The sequence below is a fragment of the Cyanistes caeruleus genome, chromosome Z (genome assembly GCF_971803275.1).
Source record: "Cyanistes caeruleus chromosome Z, bCyaCae1.hap1.1, whole genome shotgun sequence".
NCBI lineage: Eukaryota > Metazoa > Chordata > Aves > Passeriformes > Paridae > Cyanistes > Cyanistes caeruleus.
Genome location: NC_141732.1, coordinates 7,958,603 through 7,984,996, shown reverse-complemented (window position 1 = coordinate 7,984,996; position 26,394 = coordinate 7,958,603). Strand labels below are relative to the sequence as shown.

General features: G+C 48.9%; 1 protein-coding gene and 1 long non-coding RNA gene across 4 annotated transcripts in view; both read left to right on the top strand.

Annotated features, from left to right (window-relative positions):
• Positions 1 to 6,280: 6,280 nt before the first annotated feature.
• On the top strand, positions 6,281 to 10,300 carry LOC147648072 (uncharacterized). Its single transcript, XR_015280622.1, has 4 exons — positions 6,281 to 6,370; positions 6,823 to 7,019; positions 8,838 to 8,972; positions 10,274 to 10,300. It is a non-coding gene; the product is annotated as an uncharacterized LOC147648072 (long non-coding RNA).
• Positions 10,301 to 13,047: 2,747 nt separating this feature from the next.
• The window catches only part of LOC111924466 (uncharacterized), a 50,978-nt gene continuing 37,631 nt past the window's right edge, over positions 13,048 to 26,394 (top strand). The window contains exons 1-6 of one of the 3 annotated variants that reach the window (XM_086867862.1): positions 13,048 to 13,329; positions 14,293 to 14,330; positions 14,769 to 14,900; positions 18,112 to 18,243; positions 21,431 to 21,562; positions 24,751 to 24,882. In XM_086867862.1, the coding sequence (XP_086723988.1) occupies positions 13,251 to 13,329; positions 14,293 to 14,330; positions 14,769 to 14,900; positions 18,112 to 18,243; positions 21,431 to 21,562; positions 24,751 to 24,882 (645 nt within the window). In that variant the 5' untranslated portion in view covers positions 13,048 to 13,250. The remainder of the gene's footprint in view (positions 13,330 to 14,292; positions 14,331 to 14,768; positions 14,901 to 18,111; positions 18,244 to 21,430; positions 21,563 to 24,750; positions 24,883 to 26,394) is intronic. The other 2 variants (XM_086867863.1, XM_086867864.1) reach the window with 2 other exon arrangements.

Sequence of the window (26,394 nt, the reverse complement as noted above, 5' to 3'; positions counted from 1 at the left end):
CTGCTGTCAATTCTTAGAAATGATTGATAATTGGTCAGGAAAAAAGACTCCCATCAGCCACCAGCAGCTTCAACTTCTTAGCTCCCAAAACCATCTTAAAGGTAAAGTCACCCCATGACAGATGTGAGGCACAGGAACGGCCAAAATCAAAGAAGCTGCAGATTCAGCATGTGTCAAAGAAGGTGCAGGAAAAGTGGACTCAGCGGGAGGATGTAGAACAGTTGAAGAAGGAGCTGCAAATGTGTCTGCAGCCCTTGGAGGGAGAAAGGAATCCTTGGGCGAAAGTGGAATGGTCATTGTTGCAGTCATCCTTCAGAAAATCTAGGAAAATTTAACATGAATCTGGCCATGAACTCAAGTAAAACCAACCTTTGGTTTTGACCTGTGCAATTGGAAAAGTGGGCATTCAAAAAATCCATTTTAAGAGCCCTGTATATGGCTGACAGCATCTTGCTGAGTGCTTGCACTTGAAATGGGATCTCAGGGTAATCTCTGCCAGCCAGCTTTCTGACACAAACTTGTGAGAAACAATTTTGAGAACCTGGATGCAAATGTTAAACCTTGGTTAGTGTTTTGTTGTAAACCAGTTGTTTATCCGAAGTTCAAGTTGTTAATTCTTTTCTTATGTTATGTATTAGTTGTACTTACTCTTCATTGTCATGTCCCTGTCCCATTGGAAGATCGCCACTGCTGCTTCCCAAAAATGGCACCCCTGGCCCTGAGGAGGAGGATGACATAAGGGACTATATGTAAATGAGACCAGAGACACATGGGACGCACACAGACGGATAAGAACCCGGAGCCAATGAGCCACACTAAAAAGAAAAAATAAAATCAGTACCACCAAATGAGGAAGACCCAGAGGAGTCCCCTGACATCCTCCCAAGTGCTCACATGACCACAAGGGAACATGATCAGGATGACATCCTAGACTCTGAGCCAAAGAAGAAGAGCATTCCTGCAGACTCCCGTGAGTATGGAAGCTCCGACTCTGCCGTGTGGCAAAGTCAACCTCCTCCTCCTCTGCGTGGAATCTGGGAGCAGTGGCGGTGTGCAAGACCTCTCGGGCCCCTGCCTAAGCTGATTCTTAGAATAAAGGCATTAAAAAAGGACCTCTAGTCTTACCCAATTTATTTCAAAACTCATTTCTTGTCTCAGATCTACACAGGCTCTGTCACTGAACCTCCTGCAGCATCAGTATTCTGCAAAGAAGCCTTTGTTTCCCAACCTGAGAAGCGGAGCCCAGGCAGATTGTTCATGTCCAGCACTGATACAGCTGCTGCTCAGCAACACAAGAGCAAGGATGACTCCCTGGAGCTACTGAGTATGTCTTGTGTATTTCTTATCCAAGGGACAGTGTATTGTGTGCACGTGCCAGCAAAGCTGTACCAAATGATCCTCCACAGTTTGATGTCACAGGGACATTTTGGACTCCCCACAGGAACTGCTGTAGAGAATGAGTCTCTGTGCTGCCCGTCTGTCTGTGCTGCAGAGCTGTCTGTGTGGTTGCTGTTGCTGTTACCCAGCCACAAAGGGTTCAGAACCCCAGGCACTGGGGCTGCCTTTTATATCTCCTGGAAACTGGGATCTCTGCTTTAAAGTGAGCATCTTGCATTTTGTTTCCCTCAGGAAAAATGGTGAACATGGAAAATCCCAGGACGAAGTACACTGAACTGGAAAATATTGGCAGTGGGTGAGTCCAACCCCAGTTACTTCTCCAAAATCATGGGCCAGGTGTTGTTTCACTGGTGGAATATCTATCAAGTGTGAAGACAGACAAGCTGCAAACATGTTCAGACACTGGGGATAGATTGTCCCATCTCTCAATGCTGGCTCAAATTGGCAAGTGTGGTCAGAAAACATTGTCAAAGACATCTCCATGCTTCCATGCTCTTGCCTGCGGCAAGGAGGAGGATGTGGAAGAAGACAGCCGTGTCTCTCAAGTGTGGGACAGCTCCGTGTTAATTTCTTTAGCGTTTTTGCATATCTCCAAATCATACATCCACACTAACAAAAGGAGAAGAAGCTACCGCCAATGAGAGCTGTCAGATAACAGTTCTCAGGAGCATTTCTTTCCAAGAGTTTGCTAAAGGAAATACTCCATGCTCAGGATTAGAACTGCACAGTTTAGAAACTGATACCTGAGATGAAGGAATAAGCTTTCCTTTTGAGCTGAGGTAGGAAAGCCGAACACTTCAGGAGCAGGCCCAGTGCCCATGCACTTGAGGGGAAAATGCATCATCTGCCTTCTGGCAGACCTCTCCTACAACCTGCAGCTTTTAGGCATTTACAGCAGAGATCTCCTGTCTGGACTGGCTTTCACTCCAAGATCTAAATGGTTTCTCCTTTCTTTGCTGCTGTTTTGTTTCTAGGACTTTTGGGGACGTTTGTAGAGCACTCGACACTGCCACAGGAGGAGAGGTAAACGTCAACAGCACTCACAGACTCTGCTGCTATCGAAGCGTTTCCCCACCGATGGGAGCTGTGGCTGGAATTTTGGGTAGAGCTGTGCAGCAAAGGCACAAGAAGCACAGACTGGTGCCAGCCTGCAAATTGCACTTGGGAGAGTGTAAGAGACGGTCTGAAGATTTCCCTCATCTGTCTCACAACCGTCTCAAGGACAGAGACTGAGACCCTGAATATCACAAGGGACTTGGTCTGGGGGTTTGGGCCTAGCTGAGATGGATGTTTGCTAAGTGATTGTTTGCAGGTGGTTGTTTGCAGTGGTACACTGCTCTCGTTCCTGCTAGTGAGCAGAGGCTTGGTAACCTGTGCAACGGGTTTTCCACGACTCATGGCTCTCATTCCTGCTGGTGAGCAGAGGCTTGTGCGTGGAACCCTGTGCAATGGGTTTTCCACAACACCTTGCCCTCGTTCCTGCTGGTGAGCAAATACTTGCAAGACATGGATCACTCTGTACCCTATACCTGCCCTCTGTGCAATGGAATTCATGACAATGATCATCAATCTCCTCTGGTTTTGGCCCTGTGCCCCTTGCTTTGCAAAAGACTATAAAATTATACCTCAAACTTACCTTCCTTTGAGATTTCCCCAACAGACAGAAGACCCTACGTTGTTGGACAGCTGAGTGGACCTCGACGTTGGTAGCTATAATCCCCTTACTCTCTTTTCCTTATGCTTTGCTTTCTCCTCTTTCCCCTCTATCGCATATTAGTGCTGATGAGCACTCAATAAAGTGTGTTTTGCTGTTTAAGCCCTTGGTTTGCTGATAATCTTTTGTACTCTAAGACCGATTAAAAGAACCACATCACAAATCCCACCTTGCGGATCATGACAGACAGTCTTTGTCCTTAGCTGCCAGTAGGAAGGCAAGGAGCCCACTCACTCTCAATTGCTAAAACAAAGGTTGTCGTTCCGATTGGGAACGGCGATAAAGAACGACAATGGACTCTCAAGGGAGTCACAACAGGAGAATTCCTTAGTTTATTGCTTCAGCCTGTCTTATAGACAGATACGTGGAAAGTACAGAAAAGAAACTCTTATTGGTTAACGAAGTGCTACATCACCATCATTGGTCAGGGTGGCCCATCACCCCCCTGGCCTTCTGCAAGAGAAAACAAGACTGCAAAACAACACCTGCAAGGCTGTTTAGCATCTCTGAGAATTGTTTTAATTCTTTCTCATATTTTTCCCAGGCTATTTTCTCAGGCAGCCTGAGGAGCCATGCGGCCTGCAATTGTACAGGCACTGTGGTTCAGATTTAGCATCCATAAAAGGTGATGCCTTAAGGCATCTCACTGCTCTTTGAGGCTACAATTCAGAGTCCTGAATCCTCATTTCTGACTGCCAGCAAATATATCTGAATGTTACTGGTAGCTGCTTAGCCACCTGCAGTGCTGCACTTGGGAGCCACATGCAGGGAGAGATCTGCAAGGTGCTCCTAAAAGCCCCAAGCCCTGCCCATAGCACATGATGTATCCACTGAGGACTAAGGATGTTAGTGGAAGGATGGAGTGTTTCTTCTGAATCCCAGACTGAGCAGAAAAGAGTGTGGTCAGAGTTTTGTGGGTGATAGTTGGGACATCTTTGTTGCCAAGTGGGCAAGGCAAAATGTCAGTGGCCATGTGTCCTGTCACTGGCCCCCAAGGGAGCAGAGAATTGGGCTGTTGGAATGTCAGTTCCTAATTACTCCAATGTCTAACCAAAGGCACTTTGGCACAGCTTGTCTGTGTCACTGCAAAATCACTTGCGCCGTGTGCGTTGTGGTCTTGTGCCACCAGCTTCTTAAGTTACTGATTTTCAATATCATTTTAGGTGGCCATAAAGAAAATAAATCTCCAAGGACTGAGGAAGAAGGGACTAAGAGTCAATGAACTCATGGTCCTGAAGAAGAATAGGAATCCCAATGTGGTTACCTGTTTAGACAGGTGAGTTGTTGTGCTTTTTGCCCATGAATGTTTGTTTACATACTGCAGACATGCAAGGCAAAAACCCGCTTTGGACACTGGCAGAAAATTGAGCTGTTAATTACTGGTAAATTATTATTGCTGAGAGGACATGGGGAAACACCATAAATTCCACAAGAGTTAAGAATTATGTGGGGTGTTATACATTGGAGGGGAATCTTAGGTATTAGGCATTCCAGGAAGTGTGTACCGCTCAAGTACCTCAGCCAATAGGGAAAGAGAGAAGGGACATGCGGCTGGCAAATGAGGATGAAAAGGAGGCTGTGCCCTCCAAAAATTTGAGAGATCCCAGGGGAATGTCCCATGGTCCCTCCCTTTATTCAAAATTTTTTGACATAGACCTCTGGTGTTTGTGAATTTATTTTCCTGACATTGCTCATCTCCAATGTATCGTTAGAGAGTGCATCTTGTCTGTATGAGTCTTCTCTGGCACATGTAGTTTGAGAATTGCTCAAAAACCTGGATCAGTCATATCTTACTAAATCAATAGCCTGTAAGTTCACGTACTCACCACATTCTTTTGGGGCTTGATTTTTTTCAAATGATTTCTTACATGCAGATAAACAAACAAGGATTTCCCTTGAATTGGCTCCCCTTTTTTCCATTGCTGTCCATGCCAGAAAGACTATGTGCTTGTTTCCAGAACCATGAACGTGACAGGATTTCTTATCTGTTACTAAGATGCATTTTTCACCTGCTGGCCACCTAAAGACATCTCCTTTTTGCAGTTTGCATCTTTATTCTTGAGACAGATTGCAAACACTGCACAGCCTAGAGGGGATGGCTATTCCTGTTATTCTGTCCTAGTCACAAAGAAACCTAGGAACAAGAATCAACCAAGAAACCAAAGTAGCCATGCATGTGTGTCTCCATGTACTTGTTTCCTTCTTTCAGCTACCTTGTGGATGAGCAATTGTGGCTGGTGATGGAGTACATGGACGGAGGCACTCTGAGTGATGTTAATCAGCCAGACCCACTTGTCTGAAGACGAGATGGCAGCCATCAGTCGGGAGGTCAGTGATCCCATCTACACTTCCAACGGTTTGGGCAGGATTGTCTGTGGAACTAGGACTCTGAATGGGAGTGATTTCATGTGCCAGGCTTTGTTTCTGTGTTGCTGGTACGCTGTGGGCAAGCAAGAGCACCTCAAGTGAACTGTCTGCCAGTGCCCCTACATTCACTGTACTCACTTCTTGTATTCTTATCTCCTGCTGTTGTATTCTAGCTCTGTTGCTTGTATTTGGATTTGCTGTTCTCCACTTTGCCTCTCTAAACCTGTCTGCATTGCATTCCCTGCCTGTAAAAGCAAAGGTGCTGGTTGTCAGGATTTGAAATGAATAACAGAGAAGAACGTGACTCATTTCTCACAGTCCTCAGCTGGAAAGGGTAGTAGTGCAGCCAAAATGCTCTTTGCTTCTGGCAGGTGACTGATGTGATACTTCCAAGTCTCTGCTGAGGCCAGCAATAAATCCTTTGTCATGCACCCTGCCACCCAAAAATGATCCACTTCACACCAAAGGGAGGGACTTTTTCTGTCTTGGAGAGCCTTCCTTTGTCCTCTGGGTGGGGAGAGGACATCCACTGCAGCTGCAGTGACTCTGCCTGGTTTGCAGGGGACAGTCTACAACAGCAGTTGCTGGTGCTGTTGCAAAAGCTGCCATGCCTTTCCTGACAAAGGTCCTGCTCTGCTCCTGTTGCAGCAGCAGGCTCTTCCTCTCAGTGGCACTGTGTTCTGCCATTATTCCCCATTCCCCTGCAAAGGGAATTTTTACAGCTGTTTCCTTGCTTGTGTGATGAAATCACATCACTCATTTTTGCCCCCTTGTTTCTATTTCTCTCTCAGTGCCTACAAGTACTGGATTTTCTTCATTCGAACCATGTGATCCATCGAGATGTGAAGAGCTGCAACATCCTTCTCAGAACGGACGGCTCTGTCAAGCTGGGTCAGTGTATTCCTGGTCAGGTTCAGCCTTCCAGGGATGTGGGGTGTGGGGTTGCTTTCAGTGACTGCCAGCTCCCCCAAAATGGTGCTGCTGGCAGTGGAGGGGCCCTGATGTGGGCTGAGGGCTCAGTTGTGATATGCAGAGAGGTATGATAAGGAAGCACAAGCAGTCAGGAGTGGCATTGGTCTGTGTATGTGTGTCCCTGCCAGAGGGAGGGAGCAACAATCTGAACCTCCAGGGGAATAAAGGCCACTGCTGTGAGCAGTGTTTAAAACCCTGTTTTTTTGGGGAAGTGGCCAATACCATACTTCCTTGGCTAAGGCTCCAAGGAAATGGAGAATGGAAAGTTGTCCAGGAGATTCAACAACACATTCTGAGACTGGGAGTGGGCAATTCTTTTGCTTGGTTTCCTAATTGGAGCTGCCTTTCATGGTGTGTTGTTTTCTCCACAGCTGACTTTGGCCTTTCTGCTCAGCTCACCCCTGAGCACAGGAGACAGAGCTCCGTGGCCGGCACTTCTGGGTGCAGGATGCCTGAAGTCGTGACAGGGCAACCATATGGCCCCAAAATGGACATATGGTCTTTTGGAATTGTGGGCATCGAAATGGTGGAACGAGAAGTTCCTTCCTGGAATGAAATTCCTGTCTTGGTAAGGAGAAAATACTCTCTGATCCTGCTGACTTTCTCACCTGTCCCATGTCCTGTGTGCAATTGGACAAAATACCATTGCCATCTGCTGGCACCACTTCCACCAAGGTCCCCTTCTAAAAATGTCCCTGCAGCACATCAGCATCTGCTGTAGGTTTGGTTGCATCAGAAGAGAAGTGGCAGGTACCCAGTTCAGAAACGTGCCATTTTGTCCTTCAGCCATTCCTGACATTTCTCCTTTGCTTTTTGAACACTGTTGGAGCTTTGTCTCTGAAGGACAAGAATATTTCAGTGGAACAGTAAGATGTGTGATGAATATCTTTCAAAATGGAGGTTGAATCTTCCCAATTTCAGTTTTAGAGAAAAAGTAAGAAAAGAGGAAAAGGAAAAGAAATAGAAGTAGAAAAAGAAGAAGAAAAAGAAGAAGAAGAAGAAAAAGAAATAAAAATAAAAATAAAAATAAAAAGAAAAAGAAAAAGAAAAAGAAAAAGAAAAAGAAAAAGGAAAAGAAAAAGAAAAAGAAAAAGAAAAAGAAAAAGAAAAAGAAAAAGAAAAAGAAAAAGAAAAAGAAAAAGAAAAAGCACCCTTGGCTCTTTCTTGGTAGTCTAACATGTGGATGAACTCGCAGTTAGGTGCCTGGGGCTGGGATCCAAGGTTGACACCGGTGCTGTTCCTTTAGCACAGGAGCAGGGCCATCCTGGGTCGCACAGTGCCAGTGACAGTGAGGACTCCAGCTCCCCACCATGTTGTGTGGCTGAGCTCAGCTCCACAGGGACAGAATAAAACCTCCTTTGTGACCTCTGGTGATGTGGGAAAAGGAAAGAAAGCTGCAAGGATTACTTTTACTCAAGGGGAATGTGTTGGCTGTTTTAGGATTGGGAGGTTTCCTGTAGATTGAAGAACACATGATAACAAAGTCTCTCTGGTCACCATCTACTTCAGTGCCACCAGCACAGGGCTGTTAGCATTGGGATGGGTGCTTTTATGGAGACCATGGCAGAGCCTGGTGTCATGGAGAACTTGCAAAAACCTCCCTTTTCTTGCCTGGCACTTTGTGGAATGCATTGGCATTTCATGAATGCATTGACTTGAGTATCCAAAGGAGCAGAGGATTACCATAGGGATGGCACTTCTCCTTCTTCTGTGTTGACCATGAGAAGGTTTCCTTTTTGCCATGTAAAGAAGCAGAAACCTGCAGACTGCTGAGACACAGAGCTGCAGGCAGCCCCTGTGTGCCCCTTTGGGCCCAAACTGGCATTTTCATCCTAATACATTTGTGCAGGCATCTTAATGTGTCTGTGTTGAATATGAGATTCCAAATGCTTGTTTCCTTGCCTGAGGAATGCCTGGTGGATTTCCTTTCTTTTCTCCCAATTACCATTGTTTTCGAGAACAACAGCGGCAAAAGCTTGATGAGTTTTGTTTTCTGGCAGCTGTGCTTAAGGGACCAACAAGCACTGTAGAGATTATTCATGTAATAATCCTTGGAAGCAGTAGAGTTAGTATAGCTAAGTCTCCAAAATAGTCATATGACAAAATATGTCAAGCTGGTGTGAATCCTCAGAGAAGGAAACATGCTTTTGGTGATGTAGTTCCCATAACCAAGTCAGTCGATGTAATCAGCTGCCAAGGCAAGATCTGCTGGATGTTGGAAAAGCTGCATTGGGATTAGGTTTTTTCTTGGTATAGGACAGTCACCTCTACCTCTCTGCTATGGCAGAAACTGCCAGTGCAGAGTGGAGCTTTAACAATGGGCTCTGGGAGAGCAGTTACAGATGGGAAAGAAACAGGTGGAGCCTTGTGTTTCCTTTTTTTCCAGCATCAACGGATAGCCACAGGAGGGAGACCAAAGCTGCAGCAGCCCAACCTATTCTCACCATGCCTGTGTGATTTCCTGTGCTGCTGCCTGCAGACAGACGAGGCACGGCGCTGGTCTGCCAAGGAGCTCCTGCAGGTAAAATGCCGAGGGGCTGCAGGTGAAACAGTGACCCAGGGATGGGCTCCTCCTCCACTGCAATCCAGGTCATCAGATGAGCCTTCCTCCTCCTCACCTGTAGGGACCTGTAAAGGTCACCTGATCCAAGTGCCCTGCAATGAGCAGAGAGATCTTTAAAGCGATCAGGATGCTCAGAGCCCTCTCCCACCTGCCTGGAATGGTTCCAGGAACAGGGCACCTACGAGATTTTGGGGCAACCTGTGCTAGTGTTGCACCATGGTCTGAGTGAAATTCTTCCTTAGACCTTAGGGGCGCTGACTCGCTCTCCTTTTTCTTAAAAATATTAGCCCACATCCTGTTGTAACTGGACCTGTTCAAAAAGATGTCCCACACTCCCTCAGAAGCCAGTTTGAAGATTTGGAAAGTGGCAATGAAGTTTCCCTGGGGTCTATTCTTCTCCAGGCTGAATAACTCCAGGTCTCTCAGCCTGTCCTCAGAGGAGAGGTGCTCTGCGCTCTGTTTCTGTTGCCCTGCTCTGTAATTTGGTGGGGTGTTCAGTTTTATCTAATGACAAAAGAATTGATGTAGAGCAATCCAGATTACAGAGGTGTGTAATGGTGGTGGAGGAAGCCAAGGAAACCAGTCCTGGCTGAGTGGTCAGAGATTTGGCTGTGGGAAGGAGGGGCTGTCGAGGGCTCACTGTGAACCTCCGAGGGGCCCTGGTTTGTGCCCCCTGCCCCTCTCTTAGAGGTTTCTGCCGTGCAAACAGGGACAGCTGAGTGGGACTTGTCCCTGCCCCATCCTCAGCCTGGCACGGTCAAGCAGACAGCAACTGCCCCAGGGTTACTGCCAGGTTGTGTGGCAGAGAGGGAACTGCAGGACCCAGTGCCACTTGGCTGTCCCTGCTGGGAAGGAAGGTGCCATCCAGTACTGGAGGAGCAGGGCATGGAAAGGTAGACACTGCTCGGTCTGCCTGTGGAAATTAGCACAGTGCCTGTTTTTCAAAGAGAGGGGCCTATGTGAGGCTTTGGAGTTTCCTGAAAGGTAGAAACCCCAGGGACAGAAAGCACCATTTCTAGAGCAGTGGCGGGGAAACAGTCCCATCAAGATTAGACACCAGAATTCATGGATGAGTGGGACTCTGGGCCAGGTTTGCCTGTGATGGCAAGGTACTGCACATGAAGATGGAGGTGCAGATGGTCTTATCTGCCCCCTTTCTGGGTCTTTCTAGGAAGCAGAGGAATCCTGAGTGAGTCTGTGAAGCACTGAGCTTGGAAAGTCATGGTTTAATGTTTTCCGTTGTTTTTTCATGTGGACAGCATCCATTTGTAACATCAACCAAGCCAGCATCCACCCTGTCACCACTCATTATTTCATTGAAGAAGAAGAAGATGACAAAAATGTGACAGAAGACATTATCTTCATAACCAGTGTAGAGTAGGACTGTAGTGTAGGATTGCCTAGTAGTTTTGTAGAGTAGGATTATAGAGTAGGATTGTAAATAAATAAAGTTTTCTGAAACATCAACTCATTTGGAAGATTCCCCTCCTTCTGACTCTTTCAGAAAACTCCAAGAAAACTGTGGTAATGGACATTTCTGGGAGTTACTTAGTTTCTGTGTAAACCCTTCCTGCAGCTGTGACGTGTTTTTCCCCTCCCCTCCCTGTCCGTGAAATGTTATTCCCTTGACTTGGTGTTGTATGTCTCTCGGCCCCTCTCCCGGGGTTTGAAAGAGCCTGGGAAATGTATCCTCTCCCTCTTTTCTCTCCTGGATCCCAGCCAGAATAAATATCCTCCTTTATTCTGGAGGGTGAAGCAGCCCCTTGGTCTTTTATCTTGGCTGTAAAGAGCCTTCCTGGCCCCCTCCCCCCCCACCCCCACCCCCCCCACCCCTGCCAGAGCTAGCCAGGATTACTTCGGGAGTAAGTTACTTCAGAAACTTCAGAAAGCTATATAGTTTAATGGGTGGGAACTTGGCCCTTGCAAGGGGAACAATGGATTGGTCAATGGGTGGGCAGTTAACTTTTGAAAGAGGAACAATGCAGAATGGAGGCTTTGTTGGCACGGAGTCGGTATTCTGAGCCATCGTGACCTCATCTCATGTGCAGGCCATGTGGGAGCTGATGCTGTCACTGGGAAAATTCCACTCCTGAGCAGGAGATATAAGGCCTGGCTTGGAGGGGTGAGAAGGGTGAGATACAAAACGATCACTGTTTTGATGTATGGGATGTCCTAAAAGTGCACTGCCTACCTGCCCTCTTGCCAAGCACCATGCTTCATCTCCTCCTGCTCAGTGGGTTTTTTGGAATTCATGGGTTGGTATGTATTATTTGCTACTGCAAGTAATAGAATAAATTTGCTTTGCAACCCCAGTTGGGTCAGGTTCTTTTGTGTGTTGGTTTCCTCCTGAACCTATGACAATGACTACCAGAGAGCCTCAGGACAGCCCTGCTCTCATGTCAATAAATTCTGAGAAGTGATTTAAATATGTCCATTAATTTGGGGCAGTATTTAGCCTGTGAGTTTCAGCAAAGCATTGAATATGTCTTAGTTCCATGGATACAAACTAGTAGGTGAGATTGCTGGGTGTGCACAAGTTAGGGAAGGGATTCCCCACACACCCAGAGCAGAACTAAAATAATGCCTCCTTTCTAACCCTGAGCTGGCCATGGGGATTGGGCCCTGCTTGGTGATGTTAAGTTTGGCAATTTCTATTGAGCAGGTAAGAAAAGTCCAAATGAAACATTTTCCAGCTGTTTCCTGTTGCACCCCAGGAGCTGGTGGGGAAAGTTGTTAGTAAGATGCTCTGGGATGTGACCTCTGTTTAAAGAATGTTCTCCTATGTCTCCTTTGGTGTTTTATGTACCCCAGTTTCAGCATCCTAGTTATGTCATTCCTTGTCCCCAGCCAAGAATTATGTCATCCCTAGTCTCCACTCCAGTTCTAGAATGTTCCCTGCATTTGTTTTCTCTGTTGGTTGCCATTCCCTGTCACTCCACCACCAAGACCCTGGTTGGCTCCACCTTTGCACTGCCCCTGTGCCCTCAACCCGTGGCCCTCAGTTCTGATGTTCCGTATCTGTGGATAACCGTAGTCCCTTCTCTGTTCTGGGTTCTTTGTCCCTGGTTCCCTTCTGTGTGAGAGCAATAGACTCCACAGGAATGTCATACAAAGAACCCCTCTCGTACTTATTTGTCAACCCTCAGACAACACAGCGGTGCATGAGTGCTTGATGCTCAGAGCTATCCCTTTCCATTGGAGACACAGAGCTCTCGGGAAGGCTTTAGCAGCTCCTGCTGCGCTGCCGCAGTTTCCCTCTGGTTTACCTTTCTGGGGGCCAAAGCTCTGTGCTGCAGGTGGCCTGAGTGTGTAAGGAGCAATGCAGTCCCCACAAATGTCTTGGTTTTCCCAACACCATGATTTTCCCATCATCACTTGTTCCCAGATGTGCCCAGCTCTGGCAGGAGAAAGAGCCCACAGCGCAGTGGGCAGTGTGCCCTGCCTGGCCGGGACTCTGTGGCACAGAGCAGCAGCAGCAGCAGCAGTGCTAGCACCTTTCATCCTGCTCCTGCCTTGGCTTCACCTGGGGGACAGAAGCCTCTGGAAATCAGCAGCACCACTCTTTATTCCCAGCTTAGAGCAGCAGCTGCTGCTGGTGGGCAAATCCTGCCAGTTTGACTGCTTCCAAAGTGGAATAAAGGCTGAGGTAGAGACAGACATACGAAGGAACCCTGGGTATGTCCAATAAATGTGCAAATATGTGGAGAGATTTGTTAGGAATTATTTCAGCTGTTATGGCAACAGTGCTTTCTTTCATGGTTCTGTGCAATGTTTTGGGCCATTTTCTTGGACTGGTTTCCTTTGGTCTCATCTGGGTGCTCAGTTGGGGAACAGGCTGTAGGTGCTTGGAGCACCCTTGGTTTTACTCTTGGATCCCTTGAACAACAGGGTTTGTTCCAGCAGGGGAGTTTGTGCACCTTTGTGACAGAGGAGAACTTGCCAGGCTATTTTGTGTTTGCTGTAGGGAAGGTTGGGTTGCTTTGCATAAATTTGCATAAATTCCAAGGCAGAACACTTGCTTTGTGATGCCAGGGCATGGTTGCCGCATTGTCATGGAGACATCAGAAGGTTGCCTTGTTGCACGGAAGGCCTCAGTGTCAGAGCAGCTCTTGGGCTTGCTCAGTGCGGGAGCATCCTCCTGCTTGAGGCGTTTGTCAGTGGGCAGCCGCACACTGACAGGAGCCTCGTTCTTCTTGTGTTGGAGCACAGTCTGCAAACTGCCACAGCAGTGCTCCAATGATGGAGCAATTTGCTGCTGCAGTTTGCACTGTTTATGGCATTGTTTATTCTGGCTATTATCTGGCAAACCTGGCATGTAAGTAGAGGTTTTCCCTGGGTGTAACCTAACCTGGCTTTTGTAGGTCTTCCTGCTTTTTCTTAGTGCCTGGGTTGATTTTGAAACAGAAGGACCATTAGGATGCCACTGGTATGGTAAAGCTCCTATCAACACGTTCAGCAAAAAACAGGGTGTCTGTAGCCAGGGGTCTGCAGGCAGCATTTGCAAGGCAACCTGCAAGGGTTCCATTCCCTCCACAAGTGAGGAAAAGGAGAGAAGGGGAGTCTGTGGCAGCAGAGTCTGTTGCTTCCTCAGTTTGCTGGATGAAGGAGGACAACTTTGAAAATGTAGACTGAGAGACCTTCTTGAAAGGCCTTCTAAAATCTCTGCAGTTGTTCCCAGAATTCAAAGAAAGCTTCTTTTTCAAAAAAAAATTATCATGAAAGGATATGACTATCTGAGTTCACCCTTTTCTGAGTGCTAAAATAGTGATTCCCTTTGCAATGGAGGGCAAACTCCGAAGCAGTGTCAGCTCCTGAAGCCTGGAGCTGGTGCTGCTCTGTTTCACAATAGATCTGCCACAGTCCAGGGGGACTTGGGGGAAGATTTTCTGGGGAATTCTTTTCAGCAAGTTAATGAGAACTACTGCATGCAACTAATAAAATTAAAAAAAACCCAAAAAACAAAAAACCCCAGGAGTACTTGAAGGAGAGGATTGAAAAAGCTGCTTTGTGTCCGGGGTAGAACAGAAGCATTGAGTGCTAAAGAAGAAATGGCATTATCTTGATCAAGTTTGTATTCATATACTAGCAAAACAGGCCAAAGCGTAGGCACAAGCAAGAATATTGCCCAGTTCCTTGTTGGATGTGTGAAAGAATTGTGTCTCCTGAGGAAGGCTGTCGAAGGAAAATACCCTCTGTTTGGGTTCACATAATCTATGGGATTCAGCAGCCCAGGCAGTTTTCTCACCCCATTGGGTTCATTTTCCCTTGCTCACTGCAGGTCACCTGAGGCGTGTATGCAGAACTGGCCATTCAAAGGTGAGTAAGAAAGCAATCTTTGATATTCCAGGTGTTTAGGAATGGTAGAGCAAGCAGTAACCATAGCCAGTAGCAGAAGAGTATAGATAGCCAGCGGACAAGGCTGGAAGTAAATATTTAAAATGTGTGCAGCAGAAATAGGAAAGGTGTGGCTACGTATTTCCAAATTTTTCTTTCAAAATCTTGAAAGAAATTAAAGCCCAGTTTTACGCAGTGAATGTAGCTTGCTGCTAGAAGATGTGGATGAAAATGGCATTAAGAGCTCCATACAGTATGGCTAAAGTAGTCATTTTCAATTAATAGGAGTGACTTAGAATCCGTTTGATATCAAAGCTGATGATTTCTCCTGAGTAGAGCAGGTTGGCTGTAGATGTGAAAAGCAGGAAAGTTGGAAGTGATAAGTAACGGCCTGTCCCTTGTGCTTGTCTCTTTGCACAGAGCCCAGAAGCAAGAGCAGTTTCAGCCCTGGCTCCCTCTGCACCTGGAGAGGGAGCCAAAGAGGGGGAAACTGAGCAAGAGGAGCAGAAGAGTGGAGCTGTGCTCACCGAAGAGGTGGAGCCATCCCAGACAGTAAGTGCCAGTTCTGGGTGGAGCTGTCTTTAGTGCGGGGTGGAGCTGTCTTTAGTGCAGGGCAGAGCTGCAAGTTTCTGGCCAGCCAGCGCTTGCTGTTGGAGGCTGAGGGTGCTGAGGGCTGGAGTCCTGGCAGCACCTAGCCATTCCCTCCAGCACAAGACAGCTGGGAATTGGGCTTTGAGCTGTCGTGCTGAGGCACCAAAGCGCTGGTGCTCATGTGCGGGCGAGCATGTGGCTGCTTGGCTCAGTGCAGCTCTGTCTCTTGGCTTCTCCAATGCCATGGCCAAGGGCACAGGTGGGAGTTCTGGGCCTCAGCAGGTCTGGTTGGTTTGCTTTCCCGTTTTGGAACCCTGTGTACGGCCAGTGGAAGTGTTCTGCAGTTGTGTGGAGTAATTCTTCATTTTTACACAGTCGCTTGGCCCATCTGTTTTTGGCCTCTTTTAAGCTGCTGCTGGGCGCTGATTGTCTGGTCCATGAACCTGGGGGAGGCGATTCTTGTTTGATGTGGCCAAGGAAACAAACTGTGTGGTTCTGAAGCCTTCCTCTGAGGCTAAAAGCAGAAGCAGCAAGCTTGTGTGGATCCATTTTGTGGTGATGGCTGCAGCTTAGAAAGCTGCTTTGAAGCCTCAACTCTGGGGTGACTCTGCAAGTCTTTTTGTGCTGTCTTGCGTTGCTAAGAACAGGAAAGGCGTCTCCAAATTCCGGATGCTGTCTTTGAAGTCAAATGTGTAACGTGGTGCCCGGGCGGCTGCCTGGGCCCAAAGCACCCAGGGGTGCCGCTGAACAGCAGCTGAACGTGAGCCAGCTTGGGCCCAGGCGGCCTAGAAGGCCTGGGGCATGCTGGCCATGTGTGAGCAATAGTGGGGCGGCAGGAGCAGGGCAGTGAGCGTCCCCCTGTACTGGGCAGCACCGCGGCCGCAGCTGGAGTGCTGTGTCCAGTCCTGGGCCCCTGTGATCAGAAAGTCATTGAGGGGCTGGAGCGTGTCCAGAGAAGGAGAAGGGCACTGGGGAAGGCTGTGGATGACTGTGGTAGTTTGATTTTAATGGTTATTTGGGGAAAGACGTAAGGAACACAGGGGAAAAGTGATTTCTTTGTGAGAAGGTGCTGGACACTTTGTCTGTGCCTAAAAGAAGCCAATAGTGAGCAAGTTGTGAGAAGTGACAACATTTTACAACAGCACTGAAAAATTCAATCTGCCCCTGGGAATGCACCAGTGTACAATGCACGAGCCTGGGAACTGACCCTTTTGCTTCCGGACCCAGGAGGTAGCAGAGGTGTGGTGAGGCCGGCCCTGCTCGCCCACGGCCTGGGCGGCCTGGGGGAGGCCGGGCCGGACGCCAGCGGCTCCCGGGCGAGGAATGGAGGCGGCAGGAGCCCAGCCCCAGGCTGGGCCTGGCCACGGCTGCTGACATCTTGCCGACGCTGAGTCCTGCGTGGCGCTTGACAGCTCCAGGCCGAGCCTACTTCCCCTGCCAGGGCAGAGAGGTGCCCCGAGTGGCCTGACATCCAGCACCATGCCTGCTGCGGCCACTAGATAAAAAATGGAACCCTGTCAGATAGGCAGATGAGACCTCCAGACCTTGTTCTTCTCTGCAGGGAGAGAAAAGGACAGTGACAACATGGGGAAAAGCAACCTAAAAACCTTGAAGTCAATGAAAGAATGAGTCAAAGCTGAAATCAAAGAGGGATGAGAAAATGGCAAATAGGACTAAAATATTCTTTCAGTAGTACCATAGAAATAAACAATAATATACTAAAATATCTCCTTTAATTCATGAGAGTAGGGGGGGGGGAGAATGAAGTACTGAGACTGTAAATCTGAACCAAAATATCCATTAATAAAGCCAAGCAAATGTTAAAGAAGCTGTAACCCCATCAAAACTTTACAGAGAGAAAGAGATGAGAGGGATGCAAATCCTTTGCGCCCAGGGAGAGAAGAAAAAAGGCTCTGTTTCCAGAGATGATTGCGAAAACCAGCTAAGAAAAACCTCTGCCTTTAAACAACTCATCCATAAAATAATACCCCATGAGTTCCTAGCCCATAAACACTCTTGTAAGAAAGCTGTGAAAATGCGAAGGATATGAGGATAGCAACATTTTTCCAGGGCTCCTGCAATTCCTGATAATGAAAAAACACCAAGAACCAGCTTTTCTCTAAACAAGTCTCCCTACCGTAACCAACTCCCCCCCGTCCTCACCCTGCAAAAACTCATATAAGACTAGTGTATAGTTAGTTCTGCTTTACCATCCCAAGTTTTGTGTCTGCGTAGTCAGTTAGGAGAAGAAAAAGCTGGGTAGGGGGTGGAAAAGTATCTAGTAGTTTTCTTGTGGTTTCTTATACTTGCAATCCTGATAATCAAGTTTATTTTTTCTGGCTAAGTTTTCAACCTGTTTTAACCTACTCCTAATGCATAACTCCCGCCCCCACGCAAAAAAAAAAAGAAAAAAGAAAAAAAAAGAACGGAGTAAGCTCCCTGGTGATTGTAGCGTGTGCTAAAAGCAATGTCATTCTTTAGTACATTAGCCAGAAAAGTAAAATTAGCAGATGTCAACCACTAGAAGGACAAGTCCAGTGAGGCGGTGCGGAGGGAGCTTTAGGCTGGTGTCAGACAGGCAGGCTGATGAGGGAGCATCAGGCAGACTTCCAGCAATCCCTACGTGGCAGTGCTCACCACAAGGGCCGTTTCCCTGGCAAAGATCCCTCCCTGCTTCCAAGTACATTAGACACTGGAGCAGGTGACACTTTCTTTCATCTGTTGGTTGCTTGTTTTGCTAGGGGGAGAAGGCCGGTTCCTTATTCCCTTGCTCCAGCAAAGAAAGTTACTTCTGCACAGGCTTTGCTGCACTTTTCCAGCACTGGATGAGATTCCCATACACTTTTAGCTTTGCAGGCCTCCAGTAGGAACTGCAAAGGCATTGTGCGCTATTTCCTCCTTTTCTGTGTCAGGGCTTTAGAGAACTACAAGCCTTGTTTTCTCCAGGGAATGTTGCTTGCTGCTAGTAGCCAAGGAGGAATATGGAATTCAGAGCCATATGCAGTAGGCTTGAATTAGCCCTTTTTTCATTTAACGGGAGTGACTTAGAATCCCTTTGCTGTGCAAGCTGATGGTTTCTCCTGAGTAGAGCAGGTTGGCTGTAGATGTGAAAAGCAGGAAAGTTGGAAGTGATAAGTAACGGCCTGTCCCTTGTGCTTGTCTCTTTGCACAGAGCCCAGAAGCAAGAGCAGTTTCAGCCCTGGCTCCCTCTGCACCTGGAGAGGGAGCCAAAGAGGGGGAAACTGGGCAAGAGGAGCAGAAGAGTGGAGCTGTGCTCACCGAAGAGGTGGAGCCATCCCAGACAGTAAGTGCCAGTTCTGGGTGGAGCTGTCTTTAGTGCGGGGCAGAGCTGCAAGTTTCTGGCCAGCCAGCGCTTGCTGTTGGAGGCTGAGGGTGCTGAGGGCTGGAGTCCTGGCAGCACCTAGCCATTCCCTCCAGCACAAGACAGCTGGGAATTGGGCTTTGAGCTGTCGTGCTGAGGCACCAAAGCGCTGGTGCTCATGTGCGGGCGAGCATGTGGCTGCTTGGCTCAGTGCAGCTCTGTCTCTTGGCTTCTCCAATGCCATGGCCAAGGGCACAGGTGGGAGTTCTGGGCCTCAGCAGGTCTGGTTGGTTTGCTTTCCCTTTTTGGAACCCTGTGTACGGTCAGTGGAAGTGTTCTGCAGTTGTGTGGAGTAATTCTTCATTTTTACAGAGTCGCTTGGCCCATCTGTTTTTGGCCTCTGTTAAGCTGCTGCTGGGCGCTGATTGTCTGGTCCATGAACCTGGGGGAGGCGATTCTTGTTTGATGTGGCCAAGGAAACAAACTGCGTGGTTCTGAAGCCTTCCTCTGAGGCTACAAGCAGAAGCAGCAAGCTTGTGTGGATCCATTTTGTGGTGATGACTGCAGCTTAGAAAGCTGCTTTGAAGCCTCAGCTCTGGGGTGACTCTGCAAGTCTTTTTGTGCTGTCTTGCGTTGCTAAGAACAGGAAAGGCGTCTCCAAATTCCGGATGCTGTCTTTGAAGTCAAATGTGTAACGTGGTGCCCGGGCGGCTGCCTGGGCCCAAAGCACCCAGGGGAGCCGCTGAACAGCAGCTGAACATGAGCCAGCTTGGGCCCAGGCGGCCAAGAAGGCCTGGGGCATGCTGGCCATGTGTGAGCAATAGTGGGGCGGCAGGAGCAGGGCAGTGAGCGTCCCCCTGTACTGGGCAGCACCGCGGCCGCAGCTGGAGTGCTGTGTCCAGTCCTGGGCCCCTGTGATCAGAAAGTCATTGAGGGGCTGGAGCGTGTCCAGAGAAGGAGAAGGGCACTGGGGAAGGCTGTGGATGACTATGGTAGTGTGATTTTAATGGTTATTTGGGGAAAGACGTAAGGAACACAGGGGAAAAGTGATTTCTTTGTGAGAAGGTGCTGGACACTTTGTCTGTGCCTAAAAGAAGCCAATAGTGAGCAAGTTGTGAGAAGTGACAACATTTTACAACAGCACTGAAAAATTCAATCTGCCCCTGGGAATGCACCAGTGTACAATGCACGAGCCTGGGAACTGACCCTTTTGCTTCCGGACCCAGGAGGTAGCAGAGGTGTGGTGAGGCTGGCCCTGCTCGCCCACGGCCTGGGCGGCCTGGGGGAGGCCGGGCCGGACGCCAGCGGCTCCCGGGCGAGGAATGGAGGCGGCAGGAGCCCGGCCCCAGGCTGGGCCTGGCCACGGCTGCTGACATCTTGCCGACGCTGAGTCCTGCGTGGCGCTTGACAGCTCCAGGCCGAGCCTACTTCCCCTGCCAGGGCAGAGAGGTGCCCCGAGTGGCCTGACATCCAGCACCATGCCTGCTGCGGCCACTAGATAAAAAATGGAACCCTGTCAGATAGGCAGATGAGACCTCCAGACCTTGTTCTTCTCTGCAGGGAGAGAAAAGGACAGTGACAACATGGGGAAAAGCAACCTAAAAACCTTGAAGTCAATGAAAGAATGAGTCAAAGCTGAAATCAAAGAGGGATGAGAAAATGGCAAATAGGACTAAAATATTCTTTCAGTAGTACCATAGAAATAAACAATAATATACTAAAATATCTCCTTTAATTCATGAGAGTAGCGGGGGGGAGAATGAAGTACTGAGACTGTAAATCTGAACCAAAATATCCATTAATAAAGCCAAGCAAATGTTAAAGAAGCTGTAACCCCATCAAAACTTTACAGAGAGAAAGAGATGAGAGGGATGCAAATCCTTTGCGCCCAGGGAGAGAAGAAAAAAGGCTCTGTTTCCAGAGATGATTGCGAAAACCAGCTAAGAAAAACCTCTGCCTTTAAACAACTCATCCATAAAATAATACCCCATGAGTTCCTAGCCCATAAACACTCTTGTAAGAAAGCTGTGAAAATGCGAAGGATATGAGGATAGCAACATTTTTCCAGGGCTCCTGCAATTCCTGATAATGAAAAAACACCAAGAACCTGCTTTTCTCTAAACAAGTCTCCCTACCGTAACCAACCCCCCCCGTCCTCACCCTGCAAAAACTCATATAAGACTAGTGTATAGTTAGTTCTGCTTTACCATCCCAAGTTTTGTGTCTGCGTAGTCAGTTAGGAGAAGAAAAAGCTGGGTAGGGGGTGGAAAAGTATCTAGTAGTTTTCTTGTGGTTTCTTATACTTGCAATCCTGATAATCAAGTTTATTTTTTCTGGCTAAGTTTTCAACCTGTTTTAACCTACTCCTAATGCATAACTCCCGCCCCCACGCAAAAAAAAAAAGAAAAAAGAAAAAAAAAGAACGGAGTAAGCTCCCTGGTGATTGTAGCGTGTGCTAAAAGCAACGTCATTCTTTAGTAGATTAGCCAGAAAAGTAAAATTAGCAGATGTCAACCACTAGAAGGACAAGTCCAGTGAGGCGGTGCGGAGGGAGCTTTAGGCTGGTGTCAGACAGGCAGGCTGATGAGGGAGCATCAGGCAGACTTCCAGCAATCCCTACGTGACAGTGCTCACCACAAGGGCCGTTTCCCTGGCAAAGATCCCTCCCTGCTTCCAAGTACATTAGACACTGGAGCAGGTGACACTTTCTTTCATCTGTTGGTTGCTTGTTTTGCTAGGGGGAGAAGGCCGGTTCCTTATTCCCTTGCTCCAACAAAGAAAGTTACTTCTGCACAGGCTTTGCTGCACTTTTCCAGCACTGGATGAGATTCCCCTACACTTTTAGCTTTGCAGATGTCCAGTAGGAACTGCAAAGGCATTGTGCACTATTTCCTCCTTTTCTATGTCAGGGCTTTAGAGAACTACAAGCCTTGTTTTGCCCAGGGAATGTTGCTTGCTGCTAGTAGCCAAGGAGGAATATGGAATTCAGAGCCATATGCAGTAGGCTTGAATTAGCCCTTTTTTCATTTAACGGGAGTGACTTAGAATCCCTTTGCTGTGCAAGCTGATGGTTTCTCCTGAGTAGAGCAGGTTGGCTGTAGATGTGAAAAGCAGGAAAGTTGGAAGTGATAAGTAACGGCCTGTCCCTTGTGCTTGTCTCTTTGCACAGAGCCCAGAAGCAAGAGCAGTTTCAGCCCTGGCTCCCTCTGCACCTGGAGAGGGAGCCAAAGAGGGGGAAACTGGGCAAGAGGAGCAGAAGAGTGGAGCTGTGCTCACCGAAGAGGTGGAGCCATCCCAGACAGTAAGTGCCAGTTCTGGGTGGAGCTGTCTTTAGTGCGGGGCAGAGCTGCAAGTTTCTGGCCAGCCAGCGCTTGCTGTTGGAGGCTGAGGGTGCTGAGGGCTGGAGTCCTGGCAGCACCTAGCCATTCCCTCCAGCACAAGACAGCTGGGAATTGGGCTTTGAGCTGTCGTGCTGAGGCACCAAAGCGCTGGTGCTCGTGTGCGGGCGAGCATGTGGCTGCTTGGCTCAGTGCAGCTGTGTCTCTTGGCTTCTCCAATGCCATGGCCAAGGGCACAGGTGGGAGTTCTGGGCCTCAGCAGGTCTGGTTGGTTTGCTTTCCCTTTTTGGAACCCTGTGTATGGCCAGTGGAAGTGTTCTGCAGTTGTGTGGAGTAATTCTAAATTTTTACAGAGTCACTTGGCCCATCTGTCTTTTGGCCTTTGTTAAGCTGCTGCTGGGCGCTGATTGTCTGGTCCATGAACCTGGGGGAGGCGATTCTTGTTTGATGTGGCCAAGGAAACAAACTGCGTGGTTCTGAAGCCTTCCTCTGAGGCTACAAGCAGAAGCAGCAAGCTTGTGTGGATCCATTTTGTGGTGATGACTGCAGCTTAGAAAGCTGCTTTGAAGCCTCAGCTCTGGGGTGACTCTGCAAGTCTTTTTGTGCTGTCTTGCGTTGCTAAGAACAGGAAAGGCGTCTCCAAATTCCGGATGCTGTCTTTGAAGTCAAATGTGTAACGTGGTGCCCGGGCGGCTGCCTGGGCCCAAAGCACCCAGGGGAGCCGCTGAACAGCAGCTGAACATGAGCCAGCTTGGGCCCAGGCGGCCAAGAAGGCCTGGGGCATGCTGGCCATGTGTGAGCAATAGTGGGGCGGCAGGAGCAGGGCAGTGAGCGTCCCCCTGTACTGGGCAGCACCGCGGCCGCAGCTGGAGTGCTGTGTCCAGTCCTGGGCCCCTGTGATCAGAAAGTCATTGAGGGGCTGGAGCGTGTCCAGAGAAGGAGAAGGGCACTGGGGAAGGCTGTGGATGACTATGGTAGTGTGATTTTAATGGTTATTTGGGGAAAGACGTAAGGAACACAGGGGAAAAGTGATTTCTTTGTGAGAAGGTGCTGGACACTTTGTCTGTGCCTAAAAGAAGCCAATAGTGAGCAAGTTGTGAGAAGTGACAACATTTTACAACAGCACTGAAAAATTCAATCTGCCCCTGGGAATGCACCAGTGTACAATGCACGAGCCTGGGAACTGACCCTTTTGCTTCCGGACCCAGGAGGTAGCAGAGGTGTGGTGAGGCTGGCCCTGCTCGCCCACGGCCTGGGCGGCCTGGGGGAGGCCGGGCCGGACGCCAGCGGCTCCCGGGCGAGGAATGGAGGCGGCAGGAGCCCGGCCCCAGGCTGGGCCTGGCCACGGCTGCTGACATCTTGCCGACGCTGAGTCCTGCGTGGCGCTTGACAGCTCCAGGCCGAGCCTACTTCCCCTGCCAGGGCAGAGAGGTGCCCCGAGTGGCCTGACATCCAGCACCATGCCTGCTGCGGCCACTAGATAAAAAATGGAACCCTGTCAGATAGGCAGATGAGACCTCCAGACCTTGTTCTTCTCTGCAGGGAGAGAAAAGGACAGTGACAACATGGGGAAAAGCAACCTAAAAACCTTGAAGTCAATGAAAGAATGAGTCAAAGCTGAAATCAAAGAGGGATGAGAAAATGGCAAATAGGACTAAAATATTCTTTCAGTAGTACCATAGAAATAAACAATAATATACTAAAATATCTCCTTTAATTCATGAGAGTAGGGGGGGGGAGAATGAAGTACTGAGACTGTAAATCTGAACCAAAATATCCATTAATAAAGCCAAGCAAATGTTAAAGAAGCTGTAACCCCATCAAAACTTTACAGAGAGAAAGAGATGAGAGGGATGCAAATCCTTTGCGCCCAGGGAGAGAAGAAAAAAGGCTCTGTTTCCAGAGATGATTGTGAAAACCAGCTAAGAAAAACCTCTGCCTTTAAACAACTCATCCATAAAATAATACCCCATGAGTTCCTAGCCCATAAACACTCTTGTAAGAAAGCTGTGAAAATGCGAAGGATATGAGGATAGCAACATTTTTCCAGGGCTCCTGCAATTCCTGATAATGAAAAAACACCAAGAACCTGCTTTTCTCTAAACAAGTCTCCCTACCGTAACCAACCCCCCCCGTCCTCACCCTGCAAAAACTCATATAAGACTAGTGTATAGTTAGTTCTGCTTTACCATCCCAAGTTTTGTGTCTGCGTAGTCAGTTAGGAGAAGAAAAAGCTGGGTAGGGGGTGGAAAAGTATCTAGTAGTTTTCTTGTGGTTTCTTATACTTGCAATCCTGATAATCAAGTTTATTTTTTCTGGCTAAGTTTTCAACCTGTTTTAACCTACTCCTAATGCATAACTCCCGCCCCCACGCAAAAAAAAAAAGAAAAAAGAAAAAAAAAGAACGGAGTAAGCTCCCTGGTGATTGTAGCGTGTGCTAAAAGCAACGTCATTCTTTAGTAGATTAGCCAGAAAAGTAAAATTAGCAGATGTCAACCACTAGAAGGACAAGTCCAGTGAGGCGGTGCGGAGGGAGCTTTAGGCTGGTGTCAGACAGGCAGGCTGATGAGGGAGCATCAGGCAGACTTCCAGCAATCCCTACGTGACAGTGCTCACCACAAGGGCCGTTTCCCTGGCAAAGATCCCTCCCTGCTTCCAAGTACATTAGACACTGGAGCAGGTGACACTTTCTTTCATCTGTTGGTTGCTTGTTTTGCTAGGGGGAGAAGGCCGGTTCCTTATTCCCTTGCTCCAACAAAGAAAGTTACTTCTGCACAGGCTTTGCTGCACTTTTCCAGCACTGGATGAGATTCCCCTACACTTTTAGCTTTGCAGATGTCCAGTAGTAACTGCAAAGGCATTGTGCACTATTTCCTCCTTTTCTATGTCAGGGCTTTAGAGAACTACAAGCCTTGTTTTGCCCAGGGAATGTTGCTTGCTGCTAGTAGCCAAGGAGGAATATGGAATTCAGAGCCATATGCAGTAGGCTTGAATTAGCCCTTTTTTCATTTAACGGGAGTGACTTAGAATCCCTTTGCTGTGCAAGCTGATGGTTTCTCCTGAGTAGAGCAGGTTGGCTGTAGATGTGAAAAGCAGGAAAGTTGGAAGTGATAAGTAACGGCCTGTCCCTTGTGCTTGTCTCTTTGCACAGAGCCCAGAAGCAAGAGCAGTTTCAGCCCTGGCTCCCTCTGCACCTGGAGAGGGAGCCAAAGAGGGGGAAACTGGGCAAGAGGAGCAGAAGAGTGGAGCTGTGCTCACCGAAGAGGTGGAGCCATCCCAGACAGTAAGTGCCAGTTCTGGGTGGAGCTGTCTTTAGTGCGGGGCAGAGCTGCAAGTTTCTGGCCAGCCAGCGCTTGCTGTTGGAGGCTGAGGGTGCTGAGGGCTGGAGTCCTGGCAGCACCTAGCCATTCCCTCCAGCACAAGACAGCTGGGAATTGGGCTTTGAGCTGTCGTGCTGAGGCACCAAAGCGCTGGTGCTCATGTGCGGGCGAGCATGTGGCTGCTTGGCTCAGTGCAGCTCTGTCTCTTGGCTTCTCCAATGCCATGGCCAAGGGCACAGGTGGGAGTTCTGGGCCTCAGCAGGTCTGGTTGGTTTGCTTTCCCTTTTTGGAACCCTGTGTATGGCCAGTGGAAGTGTTCTGCAGTTGTGTGGAGTAATTCTAAATTTTTACAGAGTCGCTTGGCCCATCTGTCTTTTGGCCTTTGTTAAGCTGCTGCTGGGCGCTGATTGTCTGGTCCATGAACCTGGGGGAGGCGATTCTTGTTTGATGTGGCCAAGGAAACAAACTGTGTGGTTCTGAAGCCTTCCTCTGAGGCTAAAAGCAGAAGCAGCAAGCTTGTGTGGATCCATTTTGTGGTGATGGCTGCAGCTTAGAAAACTGCTTTGAAGCCTCAACTCTGGGGTGACTCTGCAAGTCTTTTTGTGCTGTCTTGCGTTGCTAAGAACAGGAAAGGCGTCTCCAAATTCCGGATGCTGTCTTTGAAGTCAAATGTGTAACGTGGTGCCCGGGCGGCTGCCTGGGCCCAAAGCACCCAGGGGTGCCGCTGAACAGCAGCTGAACGTGAGCCAGCTTGGGTCCAGGCGGCCTAGAAGGCCTGGGGCATGCTGGCCATGTGTGAGCAATAGTGGGGCGGCAGGAGCAGGGCAGTGAGCGTCCCCCTGTGCTGGGCAGCGCCGCGGCCGCAGCTGGAGTGCTGTGTCCAGTCCTGGGCCCCTGTGATCAGAAAGTCATTGAGGGGCTGGAGCGTGTCCAGAGAAGGAGAAGGGCACTGGGGAAGGCTGTGGATGACTGTGGTAGTTTGATTTTAATAGTTATTTGGGGAAAGACGTAAGGAACACAGGGGAAAAGTGATTTCTTTGTGAGAAGGTGCTGGACACTTTGTCTGTGCCTAAAAGAAGCCAATAGTGAGCAAGTTGTGAGAAGTGACAACATTTTACAACAGCACTGAAAAATTCAATCTGCCCCTGGGAATGCACCAGTGTACAATGCACGAGCCTGGGAACTGACCCTTTTGCTTCCGGACCCAGGAGGTAGCAGAGGTGTGGTGAGGCCGGCCCTGCTCGCCCACGGCCTGGGCGGCCTGGGGGAGGCCGGGCCGGACGCCAGCGGCTCCCGGGCGAGGAATGGAGGCGGCAGGAGCCCGGCCCCAGGCTGGGCCTGGCCACGGCTGCTGACATCTTGCCGACGCTGAGTCCTGCGTGGCGCTTGACAGCTCCAGGCCGAGCCTACTTCCCCTGCCAGGGCAGAGAGGTGCCCCGAGTGGCCTGACATCCAGCACCATGCCTGCTGCGGCC